We start from the raw sequence: 19,977 nt of genomic DNA, 5'->3' as shown, positions 1-19,977 counted from the left end.
AGTAGTACGCCTTTAACCAGCGTGCGTGCGCACATGCGTAAAAGTGTGGTGGGTGGTCGCGCATGGCAGCTCCGTGCTTGGCTGCGCGTCCTCTGCCGCTGGGTCGCTGATGATGCCGCGCGGCAGTGCGGGTTGCTGGTTCGCTCCCACCACCGTTGTTCTGTCCGCCGGAGCCGAATGAGAGAGGAGAGGAGCGCGGAAAACGACAATGGATCGTCGGAGCGCTCTGGCGTCGCGGGGGCAGCTGTAACGTCGGCGGACACACGCACGAATTCGTCAAAGGTGAGCGCGGATCGCGGAGGAAATCTCCTTGTTCACCCCGGACCACTCTCATCCTCATCCATGATGATGATGATGATGTTGATAAGGATGATGGTGGCGATGCCGTAAGCGCCAACTTGCGTGATGTTCCTCCCCGGGCAGAAAAAAAAGGCCAGTTCCCCCGCTACGCCAGCGAGCAAAGACGCGGGATTGCCATTGTTTCTCATCCTCACCCCCCCTAAAAATATTTACGGGCATCACGACGCGCCGTCCCCATTGCGGAAATCACACAAATGTGCGGTTTGCTGAGCGATGCGGACGCGTTTGACGCACATGTGTTGCAGGGTTGCTCGGTGGGATTCGACGCTGGAGAAGTGACTGATAGCGGGAGGGGGGTACTGCAGCATCCGAGTCCTGCTAAAGGATGCTGTCATTACCTCCAGCCGAAGGTGCGGTTACAGATGCACCTTCATGGGCTCGGAACAGACACGCACTCTTCCCGAATCGCCAAGTTTAGCTTTATTTATGCCATTCCACGGTCGATGGGAAGGGGGAATCCTTAAATTCCCTCATTTGAGCGCGATTCCAGCCGTATGAATGATGAACTTGTCTCTCTTCCTCATCTGACATGAATTCATCAAGTTTTAAGCTGCTTACATTTTCATATACTCGCCTGCCAATTCCAGGCCCGAGTTGCCCACTCATGAATTTCTGCAGTTTCTTCAGAGGCTGAATATTTACAAGGGAAGCGTTGTGTTATTTTGCTGACATGTCTGATAGTTCTGCCCCCCTGCAAACCCACAGCTCCCCCTCCCCCCTCCCTAATCGCTGAAAACGCTCAAAAGTGGCATATTTGGCTGAAATCTGCGCCTATTTTAACCGGTTTCACTTCACGTTTTGTCCACAAAGAGCCACGTCCAGCTTTTAGTCACTAATGATGTGTCTTTATTTTATGTTTAATAGGCATTTAAAAGGAATCTGGGTTTTTAACTGTCGGCAATCACTCTTTATTGTAATGATTTAAGAGCAGGAAGCACTGTGTTTTTGCCCACTAAGGAGTGATATTTACATATATTGACACAGTCCCCCCCCCCCCCCCCCAAGTTTCTTGGATATCCTGGAACAGATACAAAACTTTAGCTCCATAAATATCATTCATCAGCTTTGTGCCACGTTGATTTCAAATACTAGTGATAATCTAACAAATGAACTCTAGATGGGCGCTAACTGGAAGAACAGGCTAAATATCACATCAGACCTGTGAAAACTTGTTTTTTTTTTCATCTTTTCAGGCTTTTCAAAACATTTTCTTTGTGTGAAATTATGTAACGCTGGTGTGATGTTTGGAGTAGCACCTTGGGGAGCTGTAGTTCTGCTGTAGTGGAACCCTGAACACAATCCCTCGCCGCGGCCAGTGAACGCACCCTGCCCCTGATCCAGCCCTGGACCGAGACTCTCCGGGGCCCCTCATTCTCCAGCCAGCTGTGACGTTCTGTTGGTGGAGCGGGTCCGGCTCAGACGGTGTCGTTAGCCCACAGGACACATTCAGCACTGAGCGGGATGTCAGGGAGAATTATCATTTGCACCGACCACAGACCCTGGACCGCTCCCTCGCCAGCTCCCCAGCATCTCTGCAGGGGGGGCTACAGAAGCACAAATTGGGAATTTATGAAGTCCTTGAAGGAGGGAGAGAGGCAGAAGTGTTAATTACTTATGTGAAAGTCAGTTTTGTCAGGGAGTAACAGCTCTCACACCCACTCTGATCTACGGCTTTGCTTGGCAGGGTGAACATCTCCGGCTTCCCATTGTTTGATATCCAGCCAGCAACAGGTAATTGCATTCAAGTCCTTCAGGAAATCACATACACGATGGGCACTTTGCAGAAAAATGGTACCATTAAACAGGCATCTGCATGCAGGTAGCACTGTATCATATAAAGGGACGGGGGCTGGGGTGGATCTTTCTATGCAGCCTGCCACCAGGGGGCGATCATGTGATGGTTTGGCCATCTCACATGTCATAGTAGACACAATTGTTTCTTTTCTCATTGCTTTTTGTTTCAAATTAAAAATCTGCGTAGACAAAACATCTAAATCAGGTCTCAGAACCAAAGTTGAAGTTTATTCAAACACACCAGCTGCTCTGACACTAAACTGCTGACTGTCATCCTCACCTATACCAAGCAGGGAAATACTCTTGTTATCATTAGCTAATGCTAATTGGCCAGCTTTAGTTGTGCAGAGTCAGATTTTCAAACCGTATTACTCCCCAAAGCGTGAAATAAGCCATTGCTCTATAAATAAAACTCATATCTTAGAGAAAATTAGAAGCCAATAAATGTGAAAATATCTCCCACATACAAATATACGCATACAAATATCTCCAGCTACATCCTCCATCTGTTAAACTTCAGGCAGGAGCATTCAGGAGCTGTATCACCTTTCAGCTGCCAATGTGGAGGCAGAACTGATACAGAGCAGCTTGTTTCGCAGCATTTCTAAAGGGTGGCGTGTGTTGCCGGTAACAGCGGTGCTAACATGCTCTGCTTTCTGATGTGCTGCAGAATGATCGAGGAAGGCACTAAACGAGGCAAGGCCATGGTGGAGAAGAGACAGCTCTTCATGGAAATGAGTGAGTGAACGTGACTGCGAGGAGCCTTCGCCGTCAGCGGCGGATCATGTCATTCAGCAGGAGCCGCGCGCTCCCTCACGTGTTCGGAATGCTGCGATTCCTCCCACACCGTGTTTGGATGGACCCTCGGAGAGCCCGGCTATGCTTGGAGGCTATTTTTATTTTATGAATCTGGAGGAAAAAGTAATTGTGATGTTTTTTCTAAAGGCCTTCTTTGTGTGTTTGCCCCCACAGGAGCTCAGAATTTTGACGTAATCAGACTGTCGACTTACAGGACCGCCTGCAAACTCCGGTTTGTGCAGAAGAGATGCAACCGTAAGTGCACGTGGAAGCTTAAAAATCGATCTCTTGTATGCTGGGTCACCAGCAGAAATGTGACTGATGACTGTACCCCCCCACCCCACCACCACACACACACACACACACCACAGTTCACCTGGTGGACGTCTGGAACATGATCGAAGCCTTTCGTGACAACGGGCTCAACACGCTGGACCACAACGCTGAGATCAATGTGTCGCGGCTGGAGACCATCCTGTCTTCCATCTACTACCAGCTCAACAAGAGGCTGCCCACCACCCACCAGATCAACGTGGAGCAGTCCATCGGGCTGCTGCTCAACTTCATGGTGGCCACCTACGACAGGTACATTCCCTGTGAAAGATGTGATCTGCCAAAGAAATGTCTTTAACGTTTCCTTTATAGGAGAAAAACCAATCGTTTGGGATTGCTGTTGTGGGAACTGATTCTGCACATTGGCAGGGATGAAATGACCCTTTCTTTCACGTATTGCTTGACTACACTAAATACAAATATGAAACCCATCACGAAGATCTTAATTTAAATTTTAAAAAAAAAGTAGAACTCGACCCTATTTTCAGTGCCAGCCAAACAATCCATCTAGACAGGTTTTAGGCTTCAGGATGATCTGGCTCCGAAGAGATCTGCCAGATTTTTCCCTCTCGTGCAGCAGATACAAAGAATGTGTCCCTGGTGATGCTTCACTGTCTGCCTGCCGCTCAAGGCCTGCAGGCCTTGGATGGTGAGCATCCTGCAGAGGTTTATTATTGACCATAAAGCTCACTCTCATTATTGTACCTAGTGTGCTCGAAATTGATTGGCTGCTTATCGTGTCTATTCATCGCCGGTCTCAGCAGCTTCGGCCTTATCTACGCCGCCGTCCTGCTGCAGCACTGACATATTCATGACGCTGTCCTTCTGAGGAACTCTGGAACTGACTCTCATGCAAAGAAATGGCCTGGAAAGCATCAAAAATTAATAAACAAACAGTAAAAAGGCTTTTTTTTAAACACCCGAGTGCTGAGTTTCAGCCATATTCTGGATGTAAATACCATAAAAATACTCACAATCACATCCAAAATCAATCGAGCTTGTTGCTGAGGCTCAGTAACTTCTTAAAAAGTGTTTTCTAACACAGTCAGTGATGTGGAAAAAAGGCAGATATGAGTCAATATTCTGCTTTTCATCTTCATGGACTGACGCTAATTCTCACCTTTGACCAGCAGGAGGCGACAGAGAGAACTACTCCGTGGGCTTTATTTGCTCAGTAAACAGTTCATTACATGTCTTGTGCCATCAGTCTGCTTCACAAAATTGTTTGCATAGAATTTATAGCTCAGCTCGGAATTAGAACTAGACGTAAAAGATGATAAATCAGTGTGGTGTATTAGCTTAAACATGCACAACATAGTCACTGATTGAGAAAATATTCTAAATAAGGTTTTTTACATACACTCGAGCTATAGTGGACAAAAATATACTTTAGTTGAATAGCAGTTTCTTAATATCTATTTTTATTATGAATTAGCGCTCCTTCACTTGCTCAACACAGTTTCCAGTCTATAAACCATTAAGCCACATGTTCCAATGGTCTTTTGATGATGTGACGTAAATTTTACCTTCAATTTAAAAGGTGCATATTGATTTATGTGCAGTGAAAGTCATGGAAAGCTGACCGTTTTCTCGGTGAAAGCCATGCTGTCTACGATGTGTGGAGGGAAAATTGTGGACAAACTGCGCTGTAAGTACATTTCAGTGCACCTGAATGACTCATATCCACACCTGAGCCATTTTACCCCTCTAATGTTTAGTCATTTGTGTTTCATCTTGTCAAAGCTGTTTCTGGAACAGCGACCATCGGGCAGTTCCGTTAAATAACCACTGGGTGTTGCTCTTGAGTCACGTTCATAGAGGCTGTAGAGAGTAATCAGAGCCATATTTGTCCCTTAAGATATTTTCTCACAGATCTCAGACTCAAGCGGACTCATGATATTTGCCAAGTTTGATCAGTTTCTCCGCGAGGTGCTGAAGCTGCCCACAGCCGTGTTTGAGGGTCCTTCCTTTGGTTACACGGAGCACTCGGTGCGGACCTGCTTCCCTCAGCAGGTATGAGTTCGATCCCCTCCGTCCCCCAGTGCGAGTGTGTCCACATTTGAGCGCATTTGTGTTTGCATCTAGAAGAAGATCTTGCTGAACACGTTCCTGGATGTGCTGATGGCAGATCCTCCCCCTCAATGCCTCGTGTGGCTGCCGCTCATGCACCGACTCGCCAACGTAGAGAATGGTAAGGCTGGAACCATCGATTGTATCCGCCGACGTCTCTGATCTGAAATACTCTTCCTCTCATGGCGTCCCAGTCTTCCATCCTGTGGAATGTTCATACTGCCGGAGCGAGAGCATGATGGGTTTCCGCTACCGCTGCCAGCAGTGTCATGGTTACCAGCTGTGCCAGAGCTGCTTCTGGCGCGGTCATGCCAACGGTCCCCACAGCAACCAGCACCAGATGAAGGAGCACTCGTCCTGGGTGAGCTGGCTGCTCTCATCATGTCATCGCAGTGCGCAGATGACTCGCTGACCCCGTATTTTCCTCCTGTCCTCCCCACAGAAGTCTCCGGCCAAGAAGCTGAGCCACGCCATCAGTAAATCTCTAGGCTGCGTCCCCATCGGAGAGCCGCCGCATCCCGTGTTCCCGGAGCAGGCCGAAAGACCGCAGGAGCTCACCCACACCGTGTAAGTGTCCCTGAAGCGCTCCTGGTGTCAGCCAGGAGGAAAACCTGGCCGATTTGTCGATTACCAGCCCCGCACGCTCCTGATCTACAGCCTGCTCCCGCCATGTAACGGCGCTCATCTTTCCATTACTCTGTCAGTGCATGACGGATTGAGCACAACGCCCCCCCCCCCACCCTCGGACACCGATCCCACCATCATTTCCTGACATGAATATGGTGATATACTGGGAAGGGCTGCCTTTTAACGGCGCCGCCGTCCTTGCCGCGCTGCCGGCAGCGAAGCAGGGGCGGCGGCATAAATCACAGGCGTGCGGCTGCGAGGCGTCTGAGAATCATTACAGGAAATGCATTAAAGTCTGCCGCCGTCTCAAACCGCGTGCGTTCATTTACATTTCAGTTGACAAATAGGGCTGTTTCCATAATCACTTCCACCGCTGAGATACATCCGCTGGAATCGACCTCGCCGGGGTCATTTCGTACGTTTCCTCGCCTGATTTACAAATGTTGCCCGTCCCTGGCATCAACAGGAAGTGAATCTCTGCACTTCCTCACCCTGGCGTTCATCTTCATGCTTCACGTTCGAGCCGCAGCCATAAAACGGGGGCGGTGGCGTGTGCGGGAGCTGCAGGCGAGCTGCAGCGGGGAACTGATGGATGCAGCGTGGGGAGAGAATCGCCATGACCAAAACTTAAATCCACCAAGGGACCCTTCCTGTTTTCCCGGCGCCATCGGTCATCCCTCACGTCCACTGCGACGGAAGGATTTTTCTGCACCCCCCCCCCCCCCCCCATCCCGAACGAGGTCTACATTTGCATACATTTACATTTCATCGCAGTGCAGAGAGATGAAAAAAGGTTGGAAGTTTTCCTCCAGCTGAGAGGCCAAATCTGATTGGATCAGCTCAGTATCGGCTGTGTACCGTGAAATTACAGCGCACAAGCAGATTAATATTGATTGGAATACCATTTGCAGCTAATCTGCATTGGATTACATCTCAGTGACACAACTGCGTTTTATTGAGTTGGATGTTTCGAGGCTGCTTTGCCCGAAATCAGAGTTTTCCCAGGAGTCGTCCTGGAAATGTCCCGTCACTTTCAGACTTTCAAGGGTTGGATGGACAAAGTGGATTCTCCTGCTCTTGCAGATGGCATTTCAAGGTCGGCGCCACTACGTGCGAGTGTCCACTGACTTTTCGGGTAGTAGGTGCGACTCCTGAGCCCCGAGACTTTGTTATCTCCTGGGTCCGTCTATCTGTCTTGGTTTTTTTTTAAATTTAAGAACAGACATCTATTTTTGCTTTAGCGTGGCGACACGGCACAAAGAGATATTTTTATACATCCAACAGCTGCCACACGATGATGTTTTTATTCTGACTGCTGCTCTCAAAGCAGACTTGCCTGTCCTTGAAGCACAGAAATAGATTTGAACAAATACTCAAATAGATTTATATTACAAATATGAGAACTGATGTATATGCAAGGGTTGGAGAAGAAAAAGGAACACACTAGATTACCTCATAAGGTTAATATACTATCAATGTTACCTCATTTTATAGTTAATTTTTTTTTAAATGTAGAACTAATCGTTTGAGATTTGGCAGCATCTAGTGGAGAAAATGCCGATTAAAGCAGTTGACTCGAATCTATAGTGGATTGTTAAGCGAACATTGACCGTATATATCTGATATTATTAGTTTGGCAGCGCCAGATTAGCTGTTATGCTAAGACAACCCATCCCAACCCATCTGTTGGCTAAGACTTTGTGTTCTGACCTGAATTTCTGTCGCTCTTCCCGCACAAATATAGAAGTTCTTCAACTACCAATGGTGTCCCTGCAGCTCCCAGAAATCCTCCCCCAAACGGCTCCGGCTCCCAACAATACCGTTCCTCTGCCTTTGTTCCCAGTACAGTGCAGCAGAATTATGTCAGCGAGGACGCGGTATTGAACAACCAGACGTCCGTCAGCACGGCGTCTCTGCTGGGTAAAAATGGCAGTTTGAGGTTTGCGCTGCAGGTTTGATCGCAGCTTCTGAATGATGCAGGTTTCCCGAACCGCCCCCCCCCCCCCCACCCTTGTGCTCTGAGCCGTTCTTTTGCCGGTCTGAAGTGTTTACCGGCGCCCATGAGCGGAGACAAGAACAGCCCAGGTTTGGATTTTGCTGTCCCCTCACCTGTCACTGAGATTCTCTGGGATCTGGAGAGGAATTTCGAGGTTTGGCGCCTTGTGAGACAGACTTACAGGACTTTGCATTAATGTGAAAGGCACTACATGTCGCCGGAGTTCCTGTTAGTTGCAGGTTTTCCTGCTTTCCACAATCCCCGCGTGTCCCTTGCCGGTTTAAAAACGACCCACTTCTGTTGTAGGTCTTTTTCTTTATTCGCCGGGTCAATGCAAATTCCATCAGTGCAGTTAAAAGGCAGAGGAGTGGCCTGTAATTCACTTTCATCTGGGCAGCCTCCATTTGGCTGTGGCTGGTGGAGCCTGTGTCTGCCTCCCTGTCCAGAACGCTTCGTGTTTGCTTATTGTTTTCAGCCAAGCGACGGTAATTGAAGGCAGTCGTGCATATGTGGTTTCTAGCAATCAGACCGGCGTGTGCGGACGTGTGTGAACGTGTGTGAACGTGTGTGATGGGCTCCTGCTGGCTCCCCCCCGGAGTACAAGGGAAGGATGGTACATTGTCATTCAGCGCACGACTGGAGCACGTGACCGGCGCATTGCAGACCGAGCCTAAAATGTGACCTCTGAGGCAGACAGGCAGGACCCACAGGTGAACGGTGCTGGCTGACTGTAGCCCTGGTGTCAAAGGAAGCTCTGGTGTTGGAGCCCCGGCTCAGCCTGGAGTTCCACTGATGTGCCCACAAATGTGCGCTGATTATTTATGGAGCAGGAAGAGCTGCGACTTATGTAACTCGTAAGGTAAGAGGGCGATATGTAAATGCAGCTAACCGGCTGCAGAGATCCGCCGCGCGTCTCCCCTCCCTGACGGGATGAGCGTAGATCTGGGCTTTTATTTGTGGCGTCTTTGGCGAGCAACATTTCCCTGATTTCCAGCCTGCGAGCGTGGTGAGAAGTGTTTTAGTGCTTTAGAGAGAGAGAGAGAGGAGGGGAATGAGAGAGAGAGAGATCGACCTCGTCACAAAGTCATGTGACGGCTGAGTTTCCTTGGAGACAGCAGCAGTGTAGTACATTGAGATGCTCGCCCGCTCGGTCCGGAGCAGGCAGTAGGAACCAGGCGGCAGCGGCGCTTGGATGCATTTTGCCAGCCAGACGAGCGCTCGCCGAGGTAAGTGTGATGCCTCACCTGCCTGGACCCCCCCCACATCCCAACCATCGCCTTCAGGGGAAAGGAGGGGGGTGTCCAGACTGGGGATTTGCCTCCACCTGCTTCATCTTTCCCGCCCTGTTGTGGTAGCTAAGCGGGGATCGCCGTCGTCAGGGTGTTTAAATCTGTGGGCTTTTGTCCTGCGGGAACTTTCAACCAACAGACTTTCCGGTTCGGCCCGATCCTGAGCAGCCGGCTAACTGGCAGTAAGCAGATATTTGCTGCTGCTTGTGGCTTGTGGCTGTGCCTCGTGCTGATAACAGAACTCTGCTGGTTAACAAACACTTTCATTTTGGACCCAAAAAAGCTGACGGCACAAATGAGCCTCAGAAGACTCAGAGCTACCCAACATTCTGATGCTAAAACAGTTACGGCGGGATGGAGGCGGCTGTCAGCTGCACCGGCTCGGTTGATGAGACGGCGGTCTGGGAGATGGGGGGGGTTCTGATCCAGCCGCCAGATGATCCCGGTGGCTCTGTTTGCTCTGCTGCATAAATCTCCTCCCGCAATGTCACCTCGCCTCGACTTCCTCTAATCACATTTCTTCTCTGCCGTCGTGGCTCCTGTTAATTCGCCTTAATTCTGAGCCACCTTTTCCCAGTAAAGGTGACAGAGAGACGGCTTTAATTAAAGGTTAACTGGACTCCTGCGCGGCCGGCGCGGGACTGCCATGATCTCCTCTCTCAGCCTCTATTGTACAGTTGCAGCCAGGATCGCTGATTCATGATTACTAATAAAATGCGGATGCCCTCCACCTCTCCCCCCGCTGATGAGCACCGCCGGCCTCTGCGGGCATTAAAGACCTCTAATCTTGTCTTTTAGTCAGCCGGCACCGGTGGCCAACACCATGAACAACACAATGCTCATGTCCTCCGGGGCACCCGCACCTACCCAAAGGTAAGCAAGCGCAGGCTCGGCGTCTCTCAGACTCACCCTCCCGCTGCGATTGTCCCCTCTCATTTGGTTTGCTCGCGGCGTGCTAACGGTCCTTCAGGGTTAGGTCACAGAATGCAGAAGTTCCTAAAGCCCTTCGCTGAGGTCGGTCTGCACAATCTTCCGGAGTCGCCTCCACGGGGGGAAATGGTCCGGCAAATCAGACTCCAGATGTTGTTTGCTCCCTTGTGCCTGAGCAGCCCTTGTGAGTGTATTTTTAGAGGGAAATTTGGTTCGCTGTCATGAAGGATGCCTGCGCGCTCCTACTTAAAGGGTTGATTTGACAAATAGATGATGATGGAACTGGAGCTTGATGGTGTAAAGCGGAGCCGGCGCAGGCGCTCCGACAGTCGGGAGCCAGCTCTGTGATTATTTACTCACGGTGGTAATGAGCCATCCTGCCTCTGTTCTGTATGGAGGACAGCTCTCTGCAGCTGTAATGGATCAGCAGGACAGGCTCCCGCAGGCTTCTGTTGTTCCATTTGTGTAGCTGTGTAGCCATTTGTGGTGCGAAGCGGGATCGCAGAGCGGGCCAGGACATCCCACGGAACGTTAGAGGAGGAAGCAGGTCGGAGACGGAGGAAATGTCCACCGGGCGACCTGAAATTGTGTGTTTGTCCTGCTGTAGGAACTCAGTCGGGGATAATGAGACACTCAGTCGATATCAGATCGGCTTTCCTGCCAAGGTGAACCTCATGCGCCGCCTCCTGGAGCTGCCGGTAACCAGGGGTGAGACGCCCGAGGTGGCGAACCGGCCTCTGAATCAGACCAAGTAATCAGCCTGATAACTGGAAGGCTGGAATGGATGCCCTCTAATCCAGATCCTTCTTCTGGAGGATGCAGGGAGGCTAAACTTGGGGGGGTTGATGATCCCGGTGCTTTTGATGATGTTTCATTGTCAGATCTGGGGGAAAGGAGCCAGTTTTTTAGGTCTATTCAGGTCACTCCCTGCCTGCCTCCCACTCTTGTAAGTACGAATCTATCGTCACAATCGTCCCGGTGAATCAGGCGTGCTCGCGGTGAATAATGCAGGACCGGAGAGCGCCGCGCTGAAAAGCGCCGTTGGTGCTTCCCACATTTGCCACGTTCCACTTTGTCAGAAAGAAACTCTCGCCTTTGTGTGTCGCCGCCGACTCATAGAAGTGCTGCGTATTTTGCTCTCAGCCTCCATCACAGTCTGCTCTGCTGACACGGCACACACACACACACACACACACACACACACACACACACACACACACACACACTCGCCGCCTCCTGTTCTCGCAGACAATCGCGCCGCCGCCACACGATTCTCTGGAGGCGAACAGCAGTTTATCACCTGGCCGTTGTGCAGAACCACAAAGTTTTTCAAAAAGGGAAAAAAACTTTGAGCTTGATGAGGTCTTATTGAGAACGAGCTGCGTCAGTCACGAACCCTTAACCTTAACTTGACCTCAGAACAAACTTAATCATAAAATATGCAGATGAGCTCTCAGCAAACTGAAACCCCCCTGAGAGAAAACAAACAGTAACGACTCGTAAAACAGCTTCAACCCAACATTTCTGCCTGCAGCTCAGTTTTATGTGGCACCAAAAAACATCAGAGTGGAGGAATCAGTTCCAGCAGCTGCCTTAAAAACTGTCAGGGAATTCTGATTTGTGCCTCCCGGATGTGTAAAAAACCTCCACTTTTTTAGGACCAACTGATGTGAACAACAACAAAGGTCCAACATTCTGCAGCAGAACGTCTGATCCGTTCATGTTTTCCTCTTCAGAGGGCTGCAGCCTTAATGTAGAGCCTCGTGGCCAGTGTGCATGCTAAAAAAGAGCTCCCTAACCTGGAGAAGGTGACCGGGACCTTCAGGAGAGACAGGCACAGCCGGGTCACTCGTGTGCAGATTATGCGCTGCATTCACAGCCCTATTCAGGCCAAAGACGAGCCATTAAATGGGACATTTCTTGACATTTTACTGAACGCGAGGAGCGATTTGCTGCTTGTGGAGTCAGAACATCCTGTAATCTGAGATATCATCACTGGAAATAAACTGGAGCTTAAATCAGCTCGTCGCTGCGGCGCTTTTCTCTCCCCATCTGCTCACCGACTGAAAGGACTTTGACAGAAACAACGATTAAAAGGCAGCTCCACGCCGCGTCTCTGGCCCAGGCCGCCAGGCGCTCGCGGGTAACGCGGCAGGGATAGAAGCCAGAGACGACATATGTCCCGTCACCTGTCCTCGCCACACGACACGGCCGTGCTCATTTAAAGTCTCGCGCCACGTTTGAACACTGGCACGCTCGTGACTGCGCTTGGCACGCCGCACGCCCGAGCCCCCGGCTCAGATCTGGCTTCCTCGAACTGTGCAGACTTTTACTTACATAAGCTGCTCACTGGCGTGACATTCCTCTCTGCCTGGCTCTGGACAGCGTCTTGGAGAGTCCCAGCCGGCTGGATGAAGAGCACCGCCTCATCGCTCGCTACGCGGCCCGCCTGGCAGCGGAGGCGGGCAACTCCACGGTGAGTGGCGCTGGGCCGGGGTCCACCTGCACTTCACCTTCAATGATTTGACACGTTGTTGTTAGACGCTCCGCTGAAGTGTGAAGCTCACTGGCACGTATCAAACGGGTTTTATTTCTTGAGTTTTCAACGAACTGATGGAAACTGCCGCCATTCTTCATTAGTCAACATTTAACTCAGCATAATAGCAGGCGTTATAATATAAACTGGTGTTTCCTGGCTTCTAATGGGAGCTGCTGATGTTCGTATTCATTTACATATAAATGTGCTCAAAATTGGCTCAAACTGGTTAAAGTGGTTAAAATGAAGAGCAGCAAGTCATGGGTTGTGTCCATCTACTGTGTTTCACTTTTATTCTCGCACTGTTTTAATTTAGTCGCGTGATTCTTTTCCAAATGTATCTCCAGCAGCAGTGTCCTCCATCAGACCTGAGCTTCAACTTTGATGCCAACAAGCAACAGAGGCAACTGATTGCAGAGCTGGAGAACAAAAACAGGTAATATTTAGTCTTGTAGCTGTGTATTTTTACAGCCTAAAATGATCTCATCTGCTTACGACTACTGAACTTTCCATTTAAAATGAGCTGAAAAGGAAAAGTCAGACAGGCCAACCATGTTGTTTTTAGATCTTTTTGGGCAGAGTTCAGGATAATCTCACTGTTTTCCCCATTGTTGACCTGATTGACTGGTCGATCCGTGCAGGGAGATCCTCCAGGAGATCCAGCGGCTGCGTTTGGAGCATGAGCAGGCCTCTCAGCCCACCCCGGAAAAAGCCCAGCAGAACCCAACGCTCTTGACCGAACTGCGGCTCCTCAGGTATCGCACCGTGCCGCTGCCTCCTCTCCCCAACTGTATTTCAGGGCGGTTGTAATTGCAGACTAGACTCTTCAAGCAGAAATAATGCCTCTTGAGTTCAGCGGTTATTTTAAATGAGCTTCCTGTCAGCAACACAACAAAATGCGGATTAACAACATCGAAGCGCTCGTTTATCCGAACGACTTCTCATCCTTCTGTTCTGAGGAACGCACTAGTTTACAGATTTATAACTAGATCAAAAGTTTTTTTGAATGTTGTAATACCATAAATTATATAGTATGAGGAATCACACAGGCTCTGTTTTACCATTCATTCAGATACTGTATATGCATGAAAAGGAGACCATCGTGATATATTTGGATTAGAATGGCACAAACTAAACTGTAAGATAATTGTTTTGCATAACTGGAGGGTAGACTTATGCCACTTGATTTTCTACGGTTTAATGCCAGTGTGTCTAGGAGCATTTTTACAGCTCACTGAGCCTGTTTATGATTCAGGTTTTAGGCCAGGATATTATCAAATAATTATTATTTCATGGTAGAGTGTGCACCGCATCTGAATGCTGCCTGCTCCGCTCTGATATTGGCTTTATTCATCAGGAGGCTGAGCAGCACAGAACAGCTCCTGTGTTGCTGAACATGGGTACCCCTCAATGCAGTACCCCTGCAGTTTAAAGCTGCAGCATCACACTATTAACACTAGGGGGCAGTAATAGACTAGAATCCTCAGATTCGAGCTCAAGGTTCAACACTATATTCAGTTACCTGCTGTTTAACAGCAGATTAAACTTTAAGGGTTTTGGAATGAGGGTTGAATTCAGCAGGCAGAGACAATAAAACCTTGATAGTCTTGCTTAAAATGTAATTAAGTAAATGTAAGTGTGTAAACGAGTATATGAAAGTATGTGAATGCTTTAGGCTGCGGTTGTAAATGTACTTTCAAAGTGTTAAAAGCATGAGGTGGGCGAGGATTCAGAGAAAAGGCCTATCCACACACAGGAAGTGAAAAGTTAGACTACGGATGTTTGGAAATGCACCCCCCCCCCTACACACACACACACACACACACACGCTTAAATTCTTTCAATCTGCCACAGACACAGGAAAGACGAGCTGGAGAGGCGCATGTCAGCGCTGCAGGAGAGCAGGCGGGAGCTGATGGTGCAGCTGGAGGGTCTCATGAGGCTGTTGAAGGTAAAGTAATCCAACATAGTCCAGCCCAAGGACCTGCAGGTGTCACTGCTCTTAAGCAATCGTCAGCGCTAATCTCCTAAAAGAAGTCTGCATTTGAGGCTTTGGAAGCCTTTTTAATTAAATGTGAAGCTGATTTAATCCCAAATCTCTCCTTGCTCTTTTTTAATGCTCACCTTTGTTGGCTGATAGGATGAAGAGCAGAAACAGGCCGTAAGTTTGCAAGGCTGCTTTTTAGACTCAGCACTCACATTCAGCATGCATTAGAGAGCGCAGGTTCATGACCTGGATGCTTTTAAATTCCTTTTTTTTCCCTTAGTTCTCAAACTAGTTGAGAGAGCCGCGTTTCTCTCAAAGACCTGTTCCTTTCATCAGCCCCTCCTAGAATGCCATTGCAGTCTGGTTTCCCATCTGCTGCCTGGCCTGGAGCCACCACGCTGGGCCTGGAAGCAGACAGTGATCCCGCCTGTGTGAGGTGGATGTGTAGCATCAGCGCTCACCGTCACATGCTCTTTATTACCTCCCTGATCCAGTCAAGGTGGACTACAGAGACAGCCGGTCCAGGATTTCCTAGAGGCTTCTCTGTACTCCGGTCTCCTTGTTTCTTTAAGGACGGAGGTCTTTGATTTAAGCGTCACCCCAGGGTTCAGCTAGAACGCATCAGGGAGCAAAACACGACAGATTGAGGGGAAAGCGTGACTTTCTGACAGTTCGGGCTTGTTTGTGTTGCAGTCGCAGTCTGGAGGATCCCCCCATTCCTCCCCCAGCCACAGCGCCGGCTGCTCCATGCCCATGCCCATCCGCTCCACATCGGCTGGCTCCACCCCGACCCACACGCCCCAGGACTGCCTGGCGGGGGTGGGGGGTGACGTGCTCGAGGCCTTTGCTCAGGGTGAGACTCCCCCAGCGCCTCAGAAGCTCCTCCTGAAGCTGCAACGCACGTTTAAACGAAGGTGTCTGTCTCCTAGGTGTACCTAGAAACCTTCGGAACGATCTTTTAGTCGCCGCTGACTCGATCACAAACACGATGTCGTCTCTGGTGAAAGAGCTGCACTCAGGTCAGTTTAGAACGTCCCTCTGCAACATGTGCAGCACATTCACTCACGCTTGAATCACAGGACACACAACAGTAGCACATTTGGACATTTTCAAAAGAGAATCGCTTCTTTTCAGTGGATGACGGAGCAGATGAGGAGGAGGCCAACATGAGGAACGGAGGGGACAGAGGTGAGTCTGCGCTCACGCTCCAGTAACAGGGAAATTACCGACTGTCTCGCCCTTCTTCCCGGCTGAAGCCGGGAAACCAGTATGAAATGCAAGAAGTAGGAATTGCAATAAATTAAAATGACCTCATCCTTGTTTAATTGTCATAAAAACAATTTGCCAGAAATAGATCTCCAATCCATCAGAGCCTGGTTTGCCTCTGTTTTCTCTAAAATACAGACTGACTGGTCTGTAATGTGGACCCAGAGGGCAGGGAAGACATGACACATTCTTCACTGCACAAAGTAATTTATCCCTGCAGCAGAAATAAACATGCTCTGTGTGTGTGTGTGTGTGTGTGTGTGCAGGTACAATGAGGGTACCGAAACACTGAGGGGAGGCTCCGTCGTTCCATCACCCGGCCAGAGGCATTAGAACCTAGAGTAATGCATGCTGTAATCTACCAGGATTTCACTATGTGAAAACAACCACCTTTGCATCTTGCAGGTAGCAGGATGTGTCCAATTAACGAGTGTGTATGTCGTCTTGTAAAAGAAAACTGCTGTAATTACCCGACCATTTCCCTCCCGAACCGCTGGAGAGCAGCTCACGTGCCCCCCCCCATTTCCACAGCAGCAGATCATCCTGTACATAAAACACTGTAAAAGGGAACACCCCACTTGAAGCCCCCCCACCCTTCCCTGTTGTTGCTTTTGCATCATCAGTGCTAGTATTTTAGGTTAGGCTCTTTGTGTGGGGGTGTGTGGGGGTGTGGGTGTGATTTTGCATGAGGTTGCACTGGCGTCTGGAGCGGGCTACTGAGCTGGTGGCGCCCGTCAGAAGCCTCAGAAATGACCCTCTTATCCAGAAGTGGCACAATAAAGCAGCAGATCATCCCTCAGCAGATCATCCTCGGTTCAAACACAAGAAGGGAACTGAGCTGATGCTGCACGCTGAGTTCATTCTGTTGTTTCTTTCATCTCGGCGCCGTGAAAACTCTTCCTTCCTTCCTAGTTTGTCTAATGCTGTCTTTATGGATTGACAGTAGATTTAATCTTTCACATTGGCCCCTTTTAACCAGGCCCCTTTCTAGCCAGGATGCTGCACTGCTGCCCCTGCAGCTCCAGCAGCGCTCTAAACAGGGGCATCTACACACACAACGATGAGGTCAATCTCAACACACACGTCACAGTAGATTCACTGATTGATCTCTGGGCTTTAGTTGAGGTGTGAACACCGACAGGCTGTGTGAGGAGGTCGTCGTGAGCAAGTAGCTTTGTTAGATTTATGTATTTATTAAAGGAGCGAGCGTCGGTGCTCAGGGAGCGGTGATGTCATAGGCCGCAGAGGTCAAAGGTTAACACTGAGGGGCAAAGGGATCGTTTTTAGATGAGTCCTTCCGCTGGAGCCGTGCGGGAAGGCGGCATGTTTGTTTAATTTATTCCAATTCTGTGTGATTCTGTGCGACGAAGCTGTGGGTGAAGACTGTGGGTCTGGAGCTGGAGTTCAGTGAAGCATGTTCGTGGATAAAGTCTGTCCCCGTGTGGATTTGTGTCCTTCACAGACGTGTTTGTTTTCAGGTCGCTTACTTTGACACTTTGGCCTTCGTGGAGTTATAAATGCACACGCTTCCCAGATCATATCATCCACCGCAAGAAAAAGAACAAAAAAAAGAAAAGAGGCTCCTCTGTTGTTGCTGTTCTCGGTGTGCCACTTTGGTTCGCGCCATGTTTCCATGGTTGTTATGGTTTAATGTTGGTGGCGTAAATGTGACGTGATTGGTTTATCTCACACTCGCACCTGGATCAGAATCCAAAACACACAAGTCACTAAAAGCACCAGGATGGAGGAGAGCGGCAAGAGCTGCGAGAATGCAGAGGCGAAGCGTCTGAAACTGTCTTCCCCTTCACTGTGTCTGCGCATCCGACCTCAGAAGCTTTGTTTTGTTGCATTTGTTGGTTGGTTTTCAGTTTGTGCCTGTAGCCGTCCTGTATAGTGCCGTTCAGAGGATCCTTACAGCAGATCAGACCATCAATCAGCCTTTTCCTTGGAGTTTTGCTCTGTGACTTTGTTGGGATTTTTATTGATTTCATAAATGTGTTGTTGGGGGAAGCCTTTTGCATATGTGCCAAACCTTTTCTTGCAGACGCCTGCAGGTGTTTATGAGTGTATCTGCAATAGGTCATTGCGTGACCCACAGTGGCGACCCAGAGAATGTCTGGCACAGCTGGTCAAACATGGGTGGGAAACATTCCAAAGGTAGTGCTGAAGCGTCTGTATGTCCTGTCAGACCAAACTCAGGCTACATGAGACTCAGCCAGACAGGCGAGGGCGTCGGCGTCGGCGGCGAAGCTCCCCTGATGTTACTTATCTATGTACTGTATATGTTCTATATGGTTACTATGCTTCTGCTACTTTTCTTTCTTCTGTTGATTTTACAAAAGAAATCATAGTTCTATGTCACAAAGTCACTGTCTTTTGTAAATAAATCAAATGTGAGATATATTAAAGAGATTTAAAATATGGCTTGTGGTTGTGTTTCACTAAAATGCACTCTAAAATAACCTATTTTTAACAGAATTTCTGCTTATTTTCTATGAGGTTAGGACTTCTACTTTCTAATTTTTCTACATGTAAAGTAACTTTTACAGCTTAATATAATAGAATAACAAGAATATAACTAAGAATAACAAGAATGTTGAGTTTAAGAATGGACAATATTACTTTTTTAAACACATCTGTACAACAAATCTAATATGCTGATGAGGCGTTCATATTTTTACTGCAGTAGTTTTAAGCAGCCACTTTTTTGATACATTAATGTGCTAATATGTTATCTGACATTAAAAATAAATACATTAAAACAGCACAAACCACGCAAGTATATTATTTCATTTGTTAAATTAGTGTACATGTGTAATAAATTGATATTAAAATTATTAAGTGTGGACTTATTTGCACTGATTTAACCAAAACCTAATCAGTTTCTCTTTTACAGGTCTTTTAAAGAGGTGTTCACCATTTCCCCCGGGATAATAAGGCTCGATCACCCTCTTCCTCCCCAGGCAGAGGTCTCATTTCCTCCCCGATAATCCCGGAAAACTCGCGTCTGTCGCCCTCTAGCGGCGACAGCTGCTCCCTGCCGCGGCTGCAGGCTTGGCGCGTCTCCAGGCAGCAAACCGGATAAAACCGAGACGGCTCAGGTGTCAGACAAGTGAAATGGTTCAAAGATAGTGTTTAAATATGTAGGAAGAGTGGGAAATAGAAGAAAGGCTTTCATTTGAAGCACGATATTGACATAAGGAAGGGAAAAAAGACCCAAAATTGCATAAAACAATGCTAACGGTATGTTGAAAAATAGAGATAAAACATTCGGCATAAAGTTAACATTCGTGTCAACAACTAAAAGTCATCAGTCATCACCGTTTTTAATATATTTTTTAAACCAGTTCGGATTTCGTACTGACCGCATGCAGGCGTGAAGCAGTAATGTGTCCGCTAGAGGCCCTGCAGCCACCAGGGGGCCCGTAAAACAGGTTCCTGTTCTTTCAGTCACCATTTTATTAACACGGCTCTGCGTGTTTGTTGTGCTCGTTAATTTTTCAACCTGTAGATGAAAGATGCTAATTATCCAGACAGGCGCAAGCTGCTACTGTTCAGGCTGAGCAGCCAATAAAGCGAATCACTGCGGCCCGTAAAAGAAAACACGTCCACACGGGACTGGTTCCGTTTGAGACGGTACAACAGCACTGCAGAATGTTTAATCCCTTACAACTGAGCGACCAATGGGTTATCATCGCGTTGTGTTTAATATGAGCATAAATATTGTAACTAGTGGTGCGGGTCCCCCTCCATGAGCGCGAGGTCTTCCGGGTTTCTCCAGAAGCTCATAGGGGACAAAGTTAAACGTGAAATTCAAATATTGTTGATGTTCATCAACAGCTACATTCATGTTTACGGCACATTTAAGTTCTAATTAAATGCTCAACACCTGCAAAGAGGATTGAAGAAAGAAGAAGCCAACTCAAACACACTGGACCATTCATATTAAAACCAATGAATTCCTAAATAAAATTAAAAGACGAATAGACAG

At 48.5% G+C, this 19,977-nt stretch overlaps 1 protein-coding gene across 7 annotated transcripts; it reads left to right on the top strand.

Moving 5' to 3' along the window:
- The first annotated feature begins 38 nt into the window (after nucleotides 1-38).
- On the top strand, nucleotides 39-18,409 carry dtnbb (dystrobrevin, beta b). 7 transcript variants are annotated; one of them, XM_057058620.1, is made up of 20 exons: nucleotides 40-282; nucleotides 2,045-2,091; nucleotides 2,825-2,892; nucleotides 3,127-3,207; nucleotides 3,324-3,537; nucleotides 4,848-4,933; nucleotides 5,144-5,298; nucleotides 5,374-5,476; nucleotides 5,550-5,716; nucleotides 5,798-5,922; nucleotides 10,066-10,140; nucleotides 12,583-12,673; nucleotides 13,081-13,169; nucleotides 13,375-13,488; nucleotides 14,588-14,684; nucleotides 14,874-14,894; nucleotides 15,414-15,573; nucleotides 15,650-15,739; nucleotides 15,855-15,908; nucleotides 16,253-18,409. In XM_057058620.1, the coding sequence occupies exons 3-20, from the start codon at nucleotides 2,826-2,828 to the stop codon at nucleotides 16,276-16,278; spliced, it is 1,815 nt and encodes a 604-aa protein (XP_056914600.1). In that variant the 5' UTR covers nucleotides 40-282; nucleotides 2,045-2,091; nucleotide 2,825; the 3' UTR covers nucleotides 16,279-18,409. The 7 variants fall into 7 exon arrangements, with proteins under 7 accessions (XP_056914601.1, XP_056914600.1, XP_056914599.1 ...); XM_057058619.1 differs by having other exon boundaries at nucleotides 5,371-5,476; nucleotides 13,084-13,169; XM_057058617.1 differs by having other exon boundaries at nucleotides 5,371-5,476.
- The last annotated feature ends 1,568 nt before the right edge of the window (nucleotides 18,410-19,977 follow it).

Source organism: Takifugu flavidus, chromosome 16 (genome assembly GCF_003711565.1).
Source record: "Takifugu flavidus isolate HTHZ2018 chromosome 16, ASM371156v2, whole genome shotgun sequence".
NCBI lineage: Eukaryota > Metazoa > Chordata > Actinopteri > Tetraodontiformes > Tetraodontidae > Takifugu > Takifugu flavidus.
This window is presented reverse-complemented; position numbering and strand designations above follow the sequence as displayed.